The sequence below is a fragment of the Thunnus albacares genome, chromosome 5 (genome assembly GCF_914725855.1).
Source record: "Thunnus albacares chromosome 5, fThuAlb1.1, whole genome shotgun sequence".
In the NCBI taxonomy this organism is placed as follows: Eukaryota; Metazoa; Chordata; class Actinopteri; order Scombriformes; family Scombridae; genus Thunnus; species Thunnus albacares.
Window position 1 is genome coordinate 35,747,030 of NC_058110.1, and position 19,482 is coordinate 35,766,511.

General features: G+C 39.2%; 3 protein-coding genes across 4 annotated transcripts in view; 1 reads left to right on the plus strand and 2 right to left on the minus strand.

Annotated features, from left to right (window-relative positions):
* LOC122981768 (polymeric immunoglobulin receptor-like) overlaps positions 1-19,482 on the plus strand; it is a 724,120-nt gene that overhangs the window by 551,954 nt on the left and 152,684 nt on the right. The gene's annotated exons all lie outside the window — the stretch shown is intronic.
* The window catches only part of LOC122981723, a 930,226-nt gene that overhangs the window by 407,773 nt on the left and 502,971 nt on the right, over positions 1-19,482 (minus strand). The gene's annotated exons all lie outside the window — the stretch shown is intronic.
* The window catches only part of LOC122981752, a 72,827-nt gene that overhangs the window by 39,564 nt on the left and 13,781 nt on the right, over positions 1-19,482 (minus strand). For both annotated transcript variants that reach the window (XM_044350488.1, XM_044350487.1), the window contains exon 5: positions 12,692-13,033. In XM_044350488.1, the coding sequence (XP_044206423.1) occupies positions 12,692-13,033 (342 nt within the window). The remainder of the gene's footprint in view (positions 1-12,691; positions 13,034-19,482) is intronic.

Below are 19,482 nucleotides of genomic sequence, written 5' to 3' on the forward strand. Positions count from 1 at the left end.
GCAGTGGCTACAGTCAATGTTCATGGGTCCACTATATCTGAATATGGTATCCTATAATATCTGGACTAAAAACACTCATCTTGTCAGTCTGTTCAACTATTGTGTTAATTAAGATTACACTTTGGTGCGAGTTTGAGAAGTGAGCGCTTGTGATTTGTATGTAAATATTGGCCATAATGTTGACTAGCTTGCTGTGTATGAGTAGAGCACCCATTCAGTGGAAATAGTGCAGGGTGAAGAATTAGCTTTTCAGTTATTGTCTGCTATCCGTCTTGTTATGTCATTTCATTTATTTTCACACTAAATCATATGTTAAGAGTGCCGTATTTAAATTAAACATGCATTAATTTGTTATTTTCCTATCGTTTTTATTATTTTGCATTATTTATTTTGAACATACTAGAACTAAAAAAAGTTTACTTTCACTGCTTTGCAAGGTTATGAAGCCAGCAGCCAGTGTAGTGGACCAGCAACAGAGATGAAACCTCCAAACTGTCCGTAGGGACATGTAACAGGGTGGACCTGTATCGGCCTGATTTTGAATGCAGTGATTGACACTATTATTGTTTAGCACCTATTGTGTGTCCTGTGGGTGTGGTCTTCACATGTGGTGGGGTGAATTGCATGGTTATGGGCTGATGGTATACAGGTGTGCTTGGGTGTGACCTCCAATCTGCAATTACTTAACCAGCCACACACACTAGAGTCAGTCACTTTGTTTGTCTTCTTTTGTGTGTAGATGCAGACTTTAATGGTTGGATTTGATGTAGTTTTGAAGTGCTTCTCTGTGCTTCACCACACGCAGGAATAGGTTGAGCACACCCAACCACAGGCATCCTATTCCCTCTTGTCTAACTGACTTAGCCCCCCCGGCTTTGGTCTCGTTTTACCTCTATTTATTTATTAGCAGCTATTTAATAAAATATTGGGATTTTTTTTTTTAACTACACGGTCTGTTGTCTTTTTGCCCATTTTATACACTGGTTGGTCAAATCTGAACTGGGTGTTTTACAGAAACTGACCAAAAATAACAAAAGTAACAACACCAAATCTCTGCAGGGAAGCAAGTGAAACAACAGGCAGGAGCCCCAGTTTGAACTAATATCACAGAGAGCGATATGAGTCAAGAAAAGAAGCTCCGTGTGTCACCAACTTCCTGTGCTGGAGTTCTCCACCAGAGAGGCTTCCTTCCCCAGCATGCACCACGCAGGCTGACCCGCAGTGATGACACTTCATGTCTGTGACATATTCTACAAATACAGACATTGAAACTATAGTGAGCCGCACGTGAAACATATGGCTCATGTGGGCTGTGTGGCTGCTCTAATCTGTTAACATGGGCGCCAAAATGAAAAGCAAGTTCCGTGATTCACATATGCTGCTCACGCAGGCTATGTCCCAGGCATTAGACATGGAGCTCCACAAGGTTCTGTACTAGGACCAATACTATTCAGCTTATATTTGTTACCTTTAGGTAATATTATTAAGAAACACTCCATACATTTTCATTGTTTTGCAGATGATACCCAATTATATTTATCAATGAAGTAAGATGAATCCAACCAGTTAACTAGACTCCAAGCATGCTTTGAGGACATTAAGACCTGGATGACCTGCAATTTTCTGCTACTAAACTCAGACAAAAGTGAAGTTATTGTGCTTGGCCCTAAACACCTTAGAAACAGTTAACACTTCTGGGTGCCAACAGGAGTTATAACCATTTACTAAATGTCTATATACTGCTTATAAATGATAAATATGGGGACGTAAAATCCGGTGTTACCAATATATTTTCAAATCATAAATCAAACAGACAAAAGTGAAGTTATTATGCTTGGCCCTAAACACCTTAGAAACACATTATCTAATGATAAAGCTACTCTAGATGGCATTACCCCGGCCTGTATAGTTTACATAATATGCTATATTACAAAAGCTGAGCCCACATACCTTGTAGTTACCCTGTAACTACATGTAAGAAGGGGAGAACTAACAGTGCTTTAGATTACAGCCCACATACACTGTACTTACCCTGTAACTACGCGTAACAAGGGGTGAATAACCTACATAATTTACTCTGTAACTACAGAGGACAAAATTGGAATCCCAATATGGACATTCTATATGTTTTTGATACATATAGTTGTATAGTTTACATAATATGCTATATTACAAAAACTGAGCCTGCATACCCTGTAGTTACCCTGTAACTAAATGTAACGAGGGGAGAACTAACAGTGCTTTAGATTACAGCCCACATACACTGTACTTACCCTGTAACTACACGTAACAAGGGTTGAATAACCAACATAACTTACTTTGTAACTACAGAGGACAAAATTGGGATCCCAATATGGACATTCTATATGTTTTTGATACATATAGTTGTATAGTTTACATAATATGCTATATTACAAAAGCTGAGCCTGCATACCCTGTAGTTACCCTGTAACTAAATGTAACAAGGGGAGAACTAACAGTGCTTTAGATTACAGCCCACATACACTGTCCTTACCCTGTAACTACGTGTAACAAGGGGTGAATAACCAACATAACTTACTCTGTAACTACAGAGGACAAAATTTGGATCCCAATATGGACATTCTATATGTTGTTGATGCATATACCTGTATAATTTACATAAAATCCTATATTTCAAAAGCTGAGCCCACATACCCTGTACTTACCCTGTAACTACACGTAACAAGGGTTGAATAACCAACATAACTTACTTTGTAACTACAGAGGACAAAATTGGGATCCCAATATGGACATTCTATATGTTGTTCATGCATTGTATAGTTTACATAATATGCTATATTACAAAAGCTGAGCCTGCACACCCTGTAGTTACCCTGTAACTAAATGTAACAAGGGGAGAACTAACAGTGCTTTAGATTACAGCCCACATACACTGTACTTACCCTGTAACTACGCGTAACAAGGGGTGAATAACCAACATAACTTACTCTGTAACTACAGAGGACAAAATTGGAATCCCAATATGGACATTCCATATGTTGTTGATACATATAGTTGTATAGTTTACATAATATGCTATATTACGAAAGCTGGGCCCGCATACCCTGTAGTTACCCTGTAACTAAATGTAACAAGGGGAGAACTAACAGTGCTTTAGATTACAGCCCACATACACTGTCCTTACCCTGTAACTACGCGTAACAAGGTGTGAATAACCAACATAACTTACTCTGTAACTACAGAGGACAAAATTTGGATCCCAATATGGACATTCTATATGTTGTTGTTGCATATACCTGTATAATTTACATAAAATCCTATATTTCAAAAGCTGAGCCCACATACCCTGTACTTACCCTGTAACTACACGTAACAAGGGTTGAATAACCAACATAACTTACTCTGTAACTACAGAGGACAAAATTGGGATCACAATATGGACATTCTATATGTTGTTGATGCATATACCTATATAATTTACATAATATCCTATATTTCAAAAGCTGAGCCCACATACCTTGTAGTTACCCTGTAACTACATGTAAGAAGGGGTGAACAACCTACACAACTTTGTAACTACAGAGGACAAAATTGGAATCCCAATATGGACATTCTATATGTTGTTGATACATATAGTTGTATAATTTACATAATATGCTATATTACAAAAGCTGAGGCCGCATACCCTGTAGTTACCCTGTAACTTAATGTAACAAGAGGAGAACTAACAGTGCTTTAGATTACAGCCCACATACACTGTACTTACCCTGTAACTACGTGTAACAAGGGGTGAATAACCAACATAACTTACTCTGTAACTACAGAGGACAAAATTTGGATCCCAATATGGACATTCTATATGTTGTTGATGCATATACCTGTATAATTTACATAATATCCTATATTTCAAAAGCTGAGCCCACATACACTGTACTTACCCTGTAACTACGCATAACAAGGGGTGAATAACCAACATAAATTACTCTGTAACTACAGAGGACAATGTGAAAACAGGTTGTTTGAATTTTACTTTCCTCAAAACATGGAAGAACAAACTAAATTAACTACACAGTTTGCAGTTAGAAGAGCATATGAACCATATATATGCGTTATGATTCATACCTCATGTTGTAACTGTAGTTATATATTTATTTCTTGTGATGAAAGAGACTGTGCACAGAGCTGAAAAAAGGGTAAGCTTGCACCTTGAGGAGCCATAATGCTAGACGAAAACAAAAGCCAGCATTCAACATTTTAATGACATCACATCTTGTTCTCCTGTGCCTACATATATGTACGTACTGTACTGGTACACCATTAATGAAAAAAGATTACACCGTAACTACAGAGTAATAACCCTTTTTTGCTTTTGACAATCTGAAGACAGTTTTTCATGCTTTTAACACTGACACCAAACAGAGAGAGCACATCACCACTGCACTGGCCTCCCTCCACTGGATACCAGTGAAATACAGGACTGATTTTAAGCTCTGAATGGTTTGGCACCAGCCTAAATCTCTAATGTCTTCAGTCCATATTCTACATTAAGACCCCTGAGATCCTCTGATCAGTTATTCCTCTCTGTTCCACGTTCCTGGTCAAAATCCAAAAGTGACAAAGCTTTTTCCATCGCTGTTCCCAGACCGTGGAACAGTTTGCCCCTCACCATCAGATCCTCCCCATCTATCACCACTTTTAAATCCCAGCTACAGACCCTCCTTTATAGAATCACTTTTGAGTCCCTCTCATTTTTTTTTATAGCATATTAAAATTGTTAATTTTATTTATTAGAATTTACTTTACTTACTTTACTTTATTTATCTGTGTGACAGGGCACCCGTGAACGCTCCGTCATGCCCTGACCGGCGTGCGTTTCTCTCTCTCTTGGCCGGAGAGAGTGCGCCAGTGCCGGGAGGGCACAGCGCGCAGCGCTCCCACTGTTCCTGCGGAGCCATGCTCCAGTTCAAACTGTTCCTTGCAGGCCCGCACTTGTGTCCCGCGGTCTTGCACTTTCACAAACTTTTCCCCACTGTCCGAACTCTTTTCTTCACGCTAGGCGTTCGAGGGTGCACACTCGGCGCTGACGCGACACACACACACATATACACTTACCTGCTGCTGCTGCCTCTGGTTGCCTCCGGGCATGGGCCAAACTGAGGCACTTCCTGGACACACCATAAATAGCGCTCGGTGGCACCCTTAAGAGGGTCATGTGACCGTGGACCATACCATTAATATTGAATGGACTGATATTTTATGATTTATTTTGGTTTGGGGGTATTTGGCCATAGCCATATGAAGGGCGATTAGTGCCATTTTTCCTTTATGCAAAGTATGTCATTGATTTTTGAATTTATGTTTGTTGTGATGTCAAATTTGAACGTAGGACACTATAATTTGTTAATTGGTTTGCCCGGGGGAGGGGCTAAGAATATATAAGGGGAGCTCTGCTCATTTAGGGTTGTTGGGTTTTTGGCCGTGGCCGAGTAACAATGTGGGTAACGAGCTGCCAGTGTGAAACCTGTCGTGTAAATACTTTTTTTTGTTATTGGTTTTTTTCCACTCCTGCACTGTAAATATTTTTGCCACTCTTGTTTGGGGAACTTGGTGTGAATAAAAAATCACCACGCTGAAGTTTCTCGTCGTCTGAGCCATCATTGAAAGCGAACCTGCATCAATCTGGCTTTGCTTTGATTCTTCAACTGTGTTTTTACATTTTTCTGTGTCTTTGGTCAACTGTTGTTTTTGAATGTGCTCTATAAATTAATTTGACTTGACTGTTTCTCTGTGTGTTTACAACATGATGATGATGTTGGGACGGGCAGTAGTGTGTTTGGTTATTAGCAATAATTCATAATTATCATAGATAATTATGAATTATGAAAATAAGATATTGTTAACCTTAATCAATAATTCAGGCACCAACTGTTGGATCTGTGAGGAACACAGTTGATTATTTGCAATAATTATCAATTATCGAGGATAATTAACTAATTATGACAATAGAATTATTAATATGAATAAACAAATACGGGGCACCACCCAGAAACCGGGACCAATAACCAAACAAGGTAGTCTCATAAATGGGAGTTCACCTAGAATGTTAATATCTGAGAGATATCAATATTCGAGGGTGAACAAAGAAGGGTTGAATTCGAGCTCTGACTCCTTCAATCAGCCACTTTTCACAATATTACACACAATAATGACAGAAGGACTTCTGTCATTATTTATTTTTATTAAACTTAGCAAAATTAACAAAGTTAACAAATGCTTCATTCAATAAACAACTATTCTAAAATCTAATCCTACCAAACAAAACACAAACAGCTATGTACAGCGTTGGACACATGCAGGGGAATGCATGTTTGTGTGTGCGTGCGTGTGTGTGTGTGTGTGAGCGTGCGTGTGTGTGTGTGACAAGATGGCGACCGGACCTGACGTGATGACATCGTCGGTCTGCGACGTGGACGTGACTATGGGAGGAAGTCACGTCGCGCGAGAACCGGATGGCAGAAGTATGGCGGTGTCTTGGTTAGACAGAAGCAAGACGGCGCCACCTGGTGGATGGCGTCTTGCACTCACCCACTTCTGTGAAAAACACACGTGTCTGATGGCGGATAAGGAAAAACAAAGCAAAGCTTTGTCCGACGTTATCTGACCATGTTGGTGCGTGTATGTGTGTGTGCGCACGCGTGTATGTGTTAGTCAGAAGAGAGAGGGAAGAAGGAGAGAAAGTGATCGTGAGAGGAAGAGAAGCGGTTCCTTTGTCCACAGACAGCGTGTATATGGACGGCAGTCTGTAACGCACGTTGTCTGGTTTCTGACCGACAAAGCAACTTACTTCCTGACTCACGATGGCACAAACACAGCAGTAGTCCAGAGCGGGACAAACACAAAACAGTCTAGCATGGTGAACACAACTAAACAGGCAGCAAACTTAAAGTACTCCTAAGAGTAAAGCAGGAAAAATGGACTCGGCGGTCCGTCAACAACACAACAAAACAATAGCAAAAGCTAAGAGCTAAATGCTAAACAACAGCAACTGATGCTGATAGGAAGACACAACTAACACTGCCTCTGCCCAGACTTATGCCTCTTACTTGGTCGCTTCAGAAAGCGAGCAGGGAGTGTGTGTAGTCCGTCTTTATGTCCGGCTTTGTCCTGGGCTCGGATGCAGACGGTGGCCGTTCTCGCACGGTCGGCGAAAAGCACGGCAGCTGGCTCTCAGTGGCGTGGCGGAGAGAACAGCAGAGTCGACTTGGTGAAGAAGTTTCTTCCTTCTCGAGGGAGTTTGAGGACGCTGGTTGCAGCAGCGGTCTCTCTCGGTGAACACGGGTGAAGTCTCGTCTCGTCCGGCGAGGGGAGTCTTCGATGAGGGGACAACACGTGAGTGGGGTACCCCCTTCAGTCAGCTGACTCACAGAGGAACAGAAGTTACCCCTAGCTCAGTGACACGGGAAAGGTGTGTGCTTCAGGGCACGTTCAGTTTTAAAGGGGCGGTGATGTCACGGCTGCGTCATCATGACGCTCCGCTGTGCAGGAGATAAGGATAATCACTTTACCTCATTCATGAGCACAATATTAACACTGAATATATAGTTATAAGGTATAAGGGCATTTTATTAATGCTCAGTATTCATTATCACTTCTCCTATGAGACATATTTTATATGAAGGTGTTTAACCCTTTGTTTCCCACACCAAAGAATGTGTTTGCTCCCATCAATTTGCTTCTCAAGGTTTCTCATGACTTTAAAATGTATTGCACATTTCTTCTTTGTAAATTAAGAAATGTAAGATGTGAATAGCTACATTTGAGATTTATGTTTGGTTATATTTATGTAGACTTTACTTGCCTAAGAAATACACCTACCATAAGCATTTATTAGAGCTCTGAAAATGTCAGACATGAACACTAACCGCTGATTAGTGGACGACCTGCTCTACCTCCTCAGTCACAGCCGCACTGTGAAGTATAATGAAAACAGCTGAAACAAGCCGACTTCAATGCTCTGCCTGAAAGCTGTGCTCCATTTTTGAAAAAAGCTCCTCATAAATATCACATTATAAAGTGACACATAATGATTACAGTCCAGAAAACATGTGATGCAACATGTGATGTCAAACAGGAAAAGGTAGCAGCTCAGATTAAGAAGCTGCAGCCTTCAGAACAATTTGACAATCAAATGTTGAAGCTCTCTGTGTGTTAAGTGTCTTTTTCAATACTGCCACTAGGAGGCACCAGAGTCAGACACTTTTACACAGACTGGCTGTAAAATAACTCACTATGGTGGACAGACCTTCTTACAGTATTGCTGCTGGAGCAGCAGTCACTTCCTATCTAAAGAGGTTCAGATTCATCATGATGAGGAGATGAGATCTTTTTTAGATTTAAATGTGTCCCAAACTAAAGAAATGATAATCTCACCACAACACACAGACAGTTCCAACAATCATTCTTGGCTTCAGTAAGTGTTGAACTCGTCCAAATATACAAATACTTGGGAACTGTGTTTGATGACAGATTGAGATTTAGTGACAGTACAGATGTTATTGTGAAAAAGGCTCAGCAGCGTCTAAGCTGCAAACTAAACTCCTTTAGAATCGATCGGAGAATATTGACAACGTTTTATTGAAGTTATCCTTTTATTGAAAGTATTTTAACTGCTGGTTTACATTTGTCAAAAGGACAAGAATCAATTGCAACATGTTGTCAACCTCAGCTCTAAAATTATTGGCAAAACACAAAGATCCCTGTTACATCTTAATACTGAACAAGTCCTCAACAAAGCAGAGAAGATTATCAGCAACCCCACACATGATGTCCTCCATGACTACTTTAACCTGATGCCATCAGGAATGTGTTTTAGGTCTCCTGCATGTAAAACAAACAGAAGGAAGTTTTTTTTTTCCAGAAGCCATCAGACTTGTGAATTCTAGAAATGACCTTCATATACGACAAAACCGTTTCACAGTAATGTTGTGTTATCAAACATAATCTCTGCCTGGATGATGTTCACAGAAATTAATGAAGCTACATTTCTATGTGTCTCTGCAGTGGGAGGGAGGAGGTCGGGGTGGATGGGGGGCTACAAGATGCAGGACTCTGACAGCAGAGACCCGGGCTCACATCCTGAGTCCTGTGTGTGTTCAGGTTTGGTTCAGGTTAGTGAAAGATGCTGCTGTGGCTTAAATGTTCATAAACATGTTGAGCTTCAAGTCACTGCAGACTTTTTTCTGTATTAAACAGAGACCAGGATCTTTCTCTGACCTGAACCAAGTGCTGCCAGAGTCTGAACACAACCACAAACACTTTCATACTGCTGGAGTTTCTACCAGCTGAGATTTTACTGCAACATCAGATATTTTGGTGGAAAAAAAGACTAGGTACATTGTCTCTGAACATTTCACTCATACGTTCAGTATCAACATTTTTGCAAATTAAACACATTAATTAACAAAAATTTTTCATCATGTTGAGAGAAAATGTGATTCAGTAACGTCACGTTTCTAATAAAACATATTTGCTGTTACAATTGGGTGAGTTGTATATGAATGTAATTTCTAGGAGACAGAGTTGGCTCAAAGTGTAGAAGAACAATATCAAACAACATCTACAATTGTGGTAACAGAATGAACATTTCAGAATAAGCAAGTAAGAAGAAACATGATCAGTTGTGTATCATCAGCATAGAGGTGAAAAACAGCATGTTTATAGTTAATATCTGCCGATTAAAAAAAAAAGAGTGGAACAAACTGGAACCTTGCAGCACATGTTAACCTGCACAGTACAGAATCCAGATCCAAATCCAAACATCATCATGTGTTTTCTGTGAGTGCAGAGTAGGTTTGGTCCGTATCCTTGCTGTCTGGATCCAGGCTCTGGTAGATGTTGTCTTCATATGTGGAGACTGGAGGACGGTTCTCATAGCTGACAGAATGGTTCTCATAGGTGACACATAACTGAAAATAAAACAGGAATGACATCAAACCTAATATAGCAGTAACCAGGGTAACAGACCAGATATTGTTTTCTTCTTAGACAATTGTTTTCTGATATTTTAGTGATAACAACTGGACAGGCCAGAGATCTATTAACAATAATTATGATTTTATTTAATTATAGTTTTGTTCATACTAGTGAAGTAGTTGCAGACATGAGATTGTTTATTCCTAACTGCAAAAATAAAATATCTGCCAACAGTAAGAGTTAACATGAGATATACAGAGTTAAAGGAAGTCACCTCCACGTTTCTGTTGTCTGAGGTTCCTCTAGTGTTCAAACCAGATTTCCTCCTCTTCCTCAATTTGTAGAGGAGCAGCAGAACAACAGCCAACACCACAACAATCACAGCCACATATATAGCCAGAGGCAAGAAGTCACATGGACGAGAGACATCAGAGACGGCTGGGAAGGAAGAGAGAGAGAGAGACATGTAGTAGATTGAAAGAGTGGAATCTTTTGTCTTGACCACAAGTAGCTTGTTTTTACGTGTGGATCTACATTGTGCACACGTGGTTGACGTGATACACAATCCTGCCAGTGGTTTCACATCATCCCACTGATCTACAGGATGCAGGAACCTGCCCAGAAACACAGCAATGCATCAACAAAAGCAGGAGAGAAGAAGACCGCAAGCAATGCAAGATTTAAAATACTTTATATAATCAGCTCTGCAAATATTTTATGATTGACGAAACATTTTAAACATTTGTGTTGGACGTAAAGGATACACTCAGCATGTTTTGGTGAGTAACACTGAATATAAATATAACCTTGTTTACAAGAAAACTACACAGGGAACCTTTATCAAAAATGAGATCTTCCTGTTGAAAAAACATCTCAGTCTTTGGTCTGAATGTTTCTTGACTTGTCATGTGCTGACATCACATGTTAATAATTATCTTACATCATTAGAAACGTAGGATGTGTTTAAACATTAGGTGTGAAGATAAAAAAGAAATTTATTGTAAAATTGAATGTGAAATGTTTTACATGTTGGACCATCTTGTTATTCTTATTAGACAATGTTGTTATGCTGAATTTGACTGTTTTAAGAGGACGTTTTGTTGCAGAGAGACAATGATGGACAAATGGACAGACATGAACTGTCCTGTACCTGTAAACTGCTCTGTGGTTTCAGGGAAAGATGATGAAGGTGTGAAGCTTCCTGAACTGGAGATTAAACTCTGTGTTGTTGTTGGTGTGGAGGCTGATGGGACTGATGTTGGAAAGGGTCGGAGAGTCCGGTTTGGTTTTGAAGTGGTTGGAGCCGTGAACAATGAAAACACATTGAAACAATCAGATACTGAATCAATAATGCAGAGAAATGAGATGCTGCTCTAGACAGAAAGATCATATTGACAGCATCCATCACATACACAAGAAAATATGCAGCATTAAATATGTTAATGAAGTAAATGATTAAGAATATTTGAAGTGGATTTCATCTATTAATCACAAGAAATTATTTTTATTTGTTTTTTGATTACAGAAGAGTAAGAAAATAACATCCACAGGTTGGTTTTCTGACATTAAACATAAAAGCACAAATGTCTGATTTTTTTTTTTGTGAGTTTCATCTTTAGAAACATTTTAGAGTATGATGTCTTGAACATTAAGGAACCTGAGGAACCGTTCTTCTCTATTTTACCTAATGTTAATAGAAATATAGAAAAGGTCCCAGGTTGGACAACTAGTATGACTCTTCCAACCTCAGTACTCCTCTTGTTGTCACAAATCAACTTCTGACTGTAACCCGAAAAATAAAATATTTGTTTCTGTCATGTCATCTCCATCCACTCTTTAATTTTTTTATTAAAGATACTTTTATGCCTTTATTATAGGGACTTTGTAGATATGACAGGAAATGAAGGGGGCAAGATGGGGGGGTGACATGCAACAAAGGTCCGCTGCTGGATTCAAACCGCGGACACTGTGGTTATGTGACATGCGTTTCAACCAGAAGGCTACAGGAGTGCACCAAGTTTTCATCATTTTAAACATTTAACAACTGATATGCACTGAACAGAATGTGGACAAAAATTAAATATAAAACTCACCATCTACAACAAAGATCCGGAACGTGTTGGATGAATTTGGAGACAAAGCTCTGCCGTAACCACACCTGTACCGTCCTGTGTCTGACTTGCTCAGCTGTGTGATGGTCACATACAGTCCAAATACAGATCCTTTTCTATATTCAATGCTGTATCTGCCATTCTGAGCTCTGTTCTCCTCTGTTTCAACCAGGATGTCTTCTTCTTTTTTACATTTATCCTTACAGAAGAACTTCCTGCTTCCATAGACAGTATTGAGGCATCCTCTTGTCATATTTCCTCCCTCAGTTTCTGTATGGATGAAATGAGTGTTTTGACCCAACGTTGCTTCTGAAAAGATGAACAATCAACAGTTACTGTCTGTACTTCCTGTAAGATGCTGCAGTTTGATCACAATATTTCCTGCTTCACATTTACACAGATCCACAGAGTCACACTGGGAGCTGCCCAGTTCAACCAGTCTGACTGCTGGAGTAATGATTTCATCCAACATTGATACTCTGAGTCAATATATCATAAACGTCTCACATTCTTCCCACAATTTAATTGGATTCTATCTGACTTCATTTATTCTTATGCTTCAGAATCATTAAATGGGATGAACATAGTAAATATATCAGGTTTTATGACTTTCAGTAGAAACTCACCATCTGTAACTGTGATGACAAAGTCCCAGTAAGCATCTGGGACCGAAGATCCACTCAAACCACATCTGTACCGTCCTGAGTCTGACTTGGTCAGCTGTGTGATGGTCACAATCACAATTCTTCTTCCAGAAAATCCGTCTTTATATTTGATGCTGTATCTGCCACTCTGATCTGTGACATCATCTGTTTTAATAAGAATGTCTTCTTCTTTACATTCTCCTTTACAGAAGAACTTGGTGCTTCCAGACGAAGTCAAATAGCAATGTATTGAACCACTTCCTCCTTCAGCTCCAGTGAAAACAAGTATTGCATTGACGAGTCCAGTGTTTCCATCCTGCAGTGCTGTTGGAAAGATGAACAGTGAATACTGATGATCAATACTTTGTGTATTGTAGACTTACTGTAAACAGACTGCAGATTAATGAGGGCTAATCCATCAGTTCACAGAGAAGCAGAGATGATACAGAGGCAGCCATTAGCAAAGTTTTCACTGACTGTACAGCAGTTGCTGTTGTTCTACTTGTAGCTGCAGTTGTAGTCACAGTGTCTCTGTGTAACGTCTGTTTTTCAATGTTTTTGTTTCATACTTTCTAATATCAAACACATTAATGAGCAACAAATATTCATGGATGGATGGTTCATATGTTTTGTTAAATTACATTACATTTAGTTTAGTTAAATTACAAGATTACATTATAGAGATGTTGCAGCAGCAGCTAGTAACAGAATATTTTAGAGAACGACAGGAAAACTAATTAACATGACAGCAACATGAAATCTTGTGTGATACAAATCTGACATTTGTTAAAATGAACACAATGAATGTCCAGAAGCAGTTTGTGCTGCAGTTTTACAGACACAGTCAGGTAATCAATCCTCACCTGATAAGAAGCAGAAGAACAGAACATGGTGGAAATTCATTCTGAGTTTGATCCTGATGCAGAAAATCATCAAACTGTCAGAGAAATGCCTCTATATGTCTGTCTGATCAATCAGGAAGCTGTAGATGCTTTAAGTTAACACTCCTTCCTTTTTCTATCTCTCTCTTAAAACCTTTTCTTTCTTTTGGCGATCTGGAGACAGTTTTACATGCTTTTATAACCTCATGTCTCAATTACTGCAACTCACTTTATCTGGGAGTGAGTCAGTCCTTCCTGTCTCGTCTGAAAGTGGTTCAAAATGCAGCAGCAACAATCCTGACTGGATCAAAAAAAGAGAGATCACCCTGTACTGACCTCCCTCCACTGGTTACCAGTGAAATATGGGTCTAACAGTTAACTTCATGGGAAATTATAAGTTATATCAACTTCATTGGAAGTTGGTCCCACCCTCCCTCTCTTTGTCTCTTCTGTCTCCGTCCCTCTCTCTCTCTCTCTCTCATGTAAAATTTGATTTGCCTTTTTTCTGTGTTTACAACATAGTGATGATGATGATTGTTAAAGGTACATTAATGAATGAATCATTTTATTTTCAATCCATTATATGACCTATATGACCTCTATGGAATTACTCAGACACATTAAACACCAACAAACCAAACATTCCAGTATGTTAACACACCAGCATCTCACAGCACAATATATTGACCTCATACAAATACAAAATACAAAAATCTTTACATAATGTATAATATCCCTGGAGCTATCCAGCAATGAAGATTAAATAAATACATACACACAGCCTCACAGTTATGAACACAAGTTTAATATTAATTTATGTAGATCAGTGGTTTCCTGATGAAGCTGCTGTGAATCTGACTGAAGATAAGGATAATCACTTTACCCCATTTAACATTTATGATCACCATATAAACATTGAATATATAGTTATAAGGTATAAGAGCATTTTATTAATGCCCAGTACTTATTATAACCTCTCCCATGAAGATATATTTTATATTATTACAACTGAGTTTTACTATATTGTCATTCATCATCTGTTTATACAGCAGTTAACACTTCTGGGTGCCAACAGGAGTTATAACCATTTATTAAATATCTTTATACTGCTTATAAATGATAAATATGGGGATGTAAAATCCAGTGTTACCAATATATTTTCAAATCATAAATCAAACAAACTGAAGCGAGCAACATGAAATTGTTCCGTGAAGCCTTTGTTGAGAAAAGGAAGAAGATGTCAGCGAGAGATTTCCTGGTTCTAACCGAGACTTGGCAAGAAAAAACAGTGTGTTCCTTTCCTCTCTAAAATGCATCAGACAGCCTCGACTAGAACAAAAAAGAGAGCTGATCCTGTAATGATCTCCCTCCACTGGTTACCCCTGAAATATGGGTCTAACTTCATTTAAAGTTGGTGTATTTTCATCACTCAATCGACTTAATTGACAATTGTAAGTTACACCAACTTCATTGGAAGTTGGTCTCACCTTCCCTGTCTCTGTTTCCCTTCCCCTCCTCTCATTTCTCATGTATGTATATATATGTATATAAATGTTGGAACTTAGTAGGAGCAGTTTTTGTTATTAGCAATGATTAAGAATGATCAAAAAATCAATAAAGTTATTAATGTAAATTAATAACAACGGTGCACCACCCTGAGATCAGGGACCAACAACCAAAAGTGAAAGCAGTTAAAAGAGGGTGTTCACTTTAAAAAAGTTAATATCTAAGAGACACTAACATTTACAGTGCTGCTTGAAATTTTGTGAACCCTTTAGAATTTTCTATATTTCTGCATAAATATGACCTTAAATCCTAAAACTATCAATCAATTTTTATTTATATAGCGCTATATCACAACAGAAGTCATCTCAAGGCACTTTTCACATAGAGCAGGTCAAGACCGTACTCTTTAATATACAGAGACCCAACAATTCCCCCATGAGCAAGCACTTGGCGACAGCGGTAAGGAAAAACTCCCCTTTAACGGGTAGAAACCTCAAGCAGACCCCGGCTCTTGGTGGGCGGCCATCTGCTTTGACCGGTTGAATTGAGAGAGAGAAAGAGAGAGGGAAAGGGGGAGGGGGGACAGAAGAAAAAAAATCACAACAACAACAACAACAAGCACGAGCAGCAACAGCCAGGGAAGGATGCCATCAGGACTGTGAAGGACCGTGAAGGTTCGGCCCGGGACTCGCTTTTCCTGTGAGATGAGAAAGCACAAAAAAAACTCTGGGGAAGAAGTAAAGTTAGTGACATGCATTGATGTTACATGAATGCATACAGATGGAGAGGAGGAGGAGGAGAGAGGAGCTCAGTGCATCATGGGAAGTCCCCCAGCAGTCTAGGCCTATAGCAGCATAACTAAGGGCTGATCCAAGGCGAGCCTGGTCGGCCCTAACTATAAGCTTTATCAAAAAGGAAAGTTTTAAGCCTACTCTTAAACATAGAGAGGGTGTCTGCACCCCGGACTAAATCCGGTAGATGGTTCCATAGAAGAGGAGCCTGATAGCTGAAGGCTCTGCCTCCCATTCTACTTTTAGAGACTGTAGGGACCACCAGTAAGCCTGCATACTGGGAGCGCAGTGTTCTAGTGGGATAATACGGTATTATGAGCTCTTCAAGATATGATGGTGCCTGACCATTAAGGGCTTTGTAAGTCAGGAGAAGGATTTTAAATTCTATTCTAAATTTTACAGGAAGCCAATGTAGTGAAGCTAAAATGGGAGAAATGTGGTCTCTTTTTCTAGTTTTAGTCAGAACACGTGCAGCTGCATTCTGGACCAGTTGGAAAGTCTTTAGAGACTTGTTAGGGCAGCCTGATAATAAGGAATTGCAATAATCCAGCCTAGAAGTAACAAATGCGTGAACTAGTTTTTCTGCATCTTTTAGGGACAGGATGTGCCTGATTTTTGTGATATTACGTAAGTGAAAAAAGGCAGTCCTTGAGATTTGATTTATGTGGGAGTTAAAGGACATATCCTGATCAAAGATAACTCCCAGATTCCTTACGGTGGTGCTGGAGGCCAGGGTAATGCCATCCAGAGTAGCTTTATCATTAGATAATGTGTTTCTAAGGTGTTTAGGGCCAAGTACAATAACTTCAGTTTTATCTGAATTTAGTAGTAGAAAATTGCAGGTCATCCACATCTTTATGTCGTTAAGGCATTTTTGGAGTTTGTTTAACTGATTGGGTTCATCTGGCTTCACTGATAAATATAATTGGGTGTCATCTGCATAACAATGAAAATTTATGGAGTGTTTCCTAATAATATTACCTAAAGGAAGCATATATAAGGTGAATAGAATTGGTCCAAGTACAGAACCCTGTGGAACTCCGTGTCTAACTTTTGCCTTCACGGAGGATTCATCATTAACATGTACAAACTGAAATCGGTCTGATAAATAGGACTTAAACCAGCTTAATGCAGTTCCTTTAATGCCAATTAAATGTTCCAGTCTCTGCAAAAGGATTTGATGGTCAATTGTGTCGAATGCAGCACTAAGATCTAACAGGACAAGTATAGAGACAAATCCTTTGTCAGTTAGGAGGTCATTTGTGACTTTCACCAGTGCTGTCTCTGTGCTATGATACGCTCCAAATCCTGACTGAAAATCCTCAAATAAACTATTGTTATGTAGAAAGTCACATAACTGATTAGAGACTGCTTTCTCAAGGATCTTAGATAGAAATGGAAGGTTAGATATAGGTCTATAATTGGCTAAAACACCTGAATCAAGAGTAGGCTTCTTAAGAAGAGGTTTAATTACAGCTACTTTAAAAGACTGTGGTACATAGCCTGTTACTAAAGACAGATTGATCATATCTAGTAAAGATAAAGGGAACCCAATTAAACAGATGAGACAAAAAAATGTTTTCATTTATTTATTGAGGAAAATTATCCAATCTTACAAATTTGTGTGCAAAAGTATATGAACCTTTGCTTTGATTTTGAATTTATTTGAATTTTGAATTTGAATTTATTAATAAGATAGCCCCTTGAGATGTAGCATCTCATTTTCAAGGGGGTCCTAAAAAACAAAAAATACAAAATATAACACATACTTACAAAGACATCGTTACATAACAAACATAGACTACAAATACACAGATACAGACAGCTCTCTCACCATCTCCCACCCACACCCCACACCCTCAGCAGTTGTGAGAGATCACACCAAGATCACACTATATGTTATGGGGGGTAATGTCTAGGAACTAAAGGCCTCTCTTGCAGTGGCTACAGTCAATGTTCATGGGTCCACCATATCTGAATATGGTATCCTATAATATCTGGACTAAAAACACCCATCCTGTCAATCAGTTCAACTACTGTGTTAATTAGGATGTTAACTTACACTTTGGTGTGAGTTTGAGAAATGAGCGCTTGTGATTTGTATGTAAATATTGGCCATAATGTTGACTAGCTTGCTGTGTATGAGTAGAGCACCTATTGAGTGGAAATAGTGCAGGATGAAGAATTAGGTTTTCAGTTATTGTCTGCTATCCGTCTTGTTATGTCATTTCATTTATTTTCACACTAAATCATATGTTAAGAGTGCTGTATTCAATTTAGACATGCATTAATTTGTTATTTTCATATAGTTTTTATTCTTTTGCATTATTTATTTTGAACATACTAGAACATATTTCCTAAAAAAAGTTTACTTTCACTGCTTTGCAAGGTTATGGAGCCAGCAGCCAGTGTAGTGGACCAGCAACAGAGATGAAACCTCCAAACTGTCAGGAGGCAAATGTACCAGGGTGGACCTGTATCGGCCTGATTTTGAATGCAGTGATTGACACTTTTATTGTTTAGCACCTATTGTGTGTCCTGTGGGTGTGGTCTTCATGTGTGGTGGGGTGAATTGCGTGGTGATGGGCTGATGGTATACAGGTGTGCTTGGGTGTGACCTCCAATCTGCAATTACTTAACCAGCCACACACACTAGAGTCAGTCACTTTGCTTGTCTTCTTTTGTGTGTAGATTTTGTGTGGATTTGATGTAGTTTTGAAGTGCTTCCCTGTGCTTCGCCACACGCAGGAAGAGGTTGAGCACACCCAGCCACAGGCGTCCTATTCCCTCTTGTCTAACTGACTTAGCTCCCCCGGCTTTGGTCTCATTTTACCTCTATTTATTTATTAGCAGCTATTTAATAAAATATTGGGATTTTTTTTTTTAACTACACGGTCTGTTAATTTTTTTGCCCATTTTATACACTGGTTGGTCATATCTGAACTGGGTGTTTTACAGAAACTGACCACAAATCTACCCCGGCATGCACCGCACAGGCTGACCCGCAGTGATGACACTTCATGTCTGTGACATATTCTACAAATACAGACATTGAAACTATGGTGAGCCGCATGTGAAACATATGGCTCATGTGGGCTGTATGGCTGCTCTAATCTGTTAACATGGGCGCCAAAATGAAAAGCAAGTTCTGTGATTCACATGTGCTGCTCACGCAGGCTATGTCCCAGGTATTAGACACGGAGCTCCACAAGGTTCTGTACTAGGACCAATACTATTCAGCTTATATTTGCTACCTTTAGGTAATATTATTAAGAAACAATCCATACATTTTCATTGTTTTGCAGATGATACCCAATTATATTTATCAATGAAGTAAGATGAATCCAACCAGTTAACTAGACTCCAAGCATGCTTTGAGGACATTAAGACCTGGATGACCTGCAATTTTCTGCTACTAAACTCAGACAAAAGTGAAGTTATTGTGCTTGGCCCTAAACACCTTAGAAACACATCATCTAATGATATAGCTACTCTAGATGGCATTACCCTGGCCTCCAGCACCACTGTAAGGAATCTGGGAGTTATCTTTGATCAGGATATGTCCTTCAACTCCCACATAAAACAAATTTCAAGG